Genomic DNA, 1,090 nt, shown 5'->3' with positions numbered 1-1,090 from the left:
GTCACATGTCATCTTCGTCGACCAAATATGCGAAACGTTCTTGAATAATTCTTGAATTCCATTGGATTTGTATAGTCGACAGGCGAAGGATTTAACAGTAATGTTACAAGCAATTGTATGGGCCAAGTAAATTCAATCTACTCACTTTAAGCACCAAAATATTGACAATTTGACAATTTAATTAAATTAATAATAAACTCTTGTCAAGAAACGTGTACGTGAATTTTATTTAAATAAGTCCGCTGTACAATATCGCACTTAAAGTATGTTCAATATAATGTTTAAGTATTTTTACGGTGACGGGTAACGAATCCGTCTATACTAATGAATAAATATAAAGGTAATTATTATTGAATGTAGTTCGACAAGTCGTAATATATTGCAGCGAGTGTAATTTGTGATCTGCGAATGGATAACGAGCGATCGCGAAATATTTGCGATAAATGTCTTAAAGTATCTCGGAATGCGCATAATAATATTCTCGTCATTGGAGCAGCGCGTCCGTCCGGTCACCTCAATACTCCATTCTAATGGTATTCGAATAATTTTTGTCCCATTGGTCATTCATAAGTCGTACGTTTATTAGCGAAAGCAATTACCGGCAAGGAACAATGGGCACTTAATGCTCCACTTGCTTAATACTCGAAGACAAAAGGAGACGGCGGCAAGAAATAGCTGCGCCCACCTGGGCTAAAAAGATGCGCGCGGTCGGCAAACTTATCGCGCTAGGCGTTAAATGAGGAATTTCGCTGGCAAGAGCCGTAGGAGCGTCAAGCCCGATAAGATCAATCCCCACGCTCTAGAAAAGTGGCAGGGATAAACGAGATTGGACGGTAAACAAAAACTAAAAAGCCCCACTCACATTTTCATATCCATCCAGATAATAATCTTCGACTCTCGTTTGCCCGTAGGAGGATGTTCCCCACCTGCAGAGTGTCGTTCAACGGGCTGAGGCCCGAAGGCTTCTACGCGGTGCTGATGGACATCGTGCCCGTGGACGAGAAGCGATATCGCTATGCCTATCACCGTAGCTGCTGGCTCGTAGCTGGCAAGGCCGATCCCCCGGCGCCGGCGCGCCTCTACGTTCATC

The 1,090-nt window shown here is 43.1% G+C and overlaps 1 protein-coding gene across 1 annotated transcript; it reads left to right on the top strand.

The window, feature by feature from the left end:
- Window positions 1-911: 911 nt before the first annotated feature.
- Window positions 912-1,086, top strand: LOC105367093 (T-box transcription factor TBX20-like; the record flags this gene model as incomplete). Its single annotated transcript, XM_011505721.1, has 1 exon — window positions 912-1,086. A coding segment is annotated over one exon (175 nt), but the record flags the coding sequence as incomplete, so codon positions are not given.
- Window positions 1,087-1,090: the final 4 nt, after the last annotated feature.

The sequence above is a fragment of the Ceratosolen solmsi genome, unplaced genomic scaffold, assembly GCF_000503995.2.
Source record: "Ceratosolen solmsi marchali unplaced genomic scaffold, CerSol_1.0 C3491370, whole genome shotgun sequence".
NCBI classification, from domain to species: domain Eukaryota; kingdom Metazoa; phylum Arthropoda; class Insecta; order Hymenoptera; family Agaonidae; genus Ceratosolen; species Ceratosolen solmsi.
Note: the sequence above shows the minus strand (reverse complement) of the source record. Positions and strands in the feature narration are given on the sequence as shown.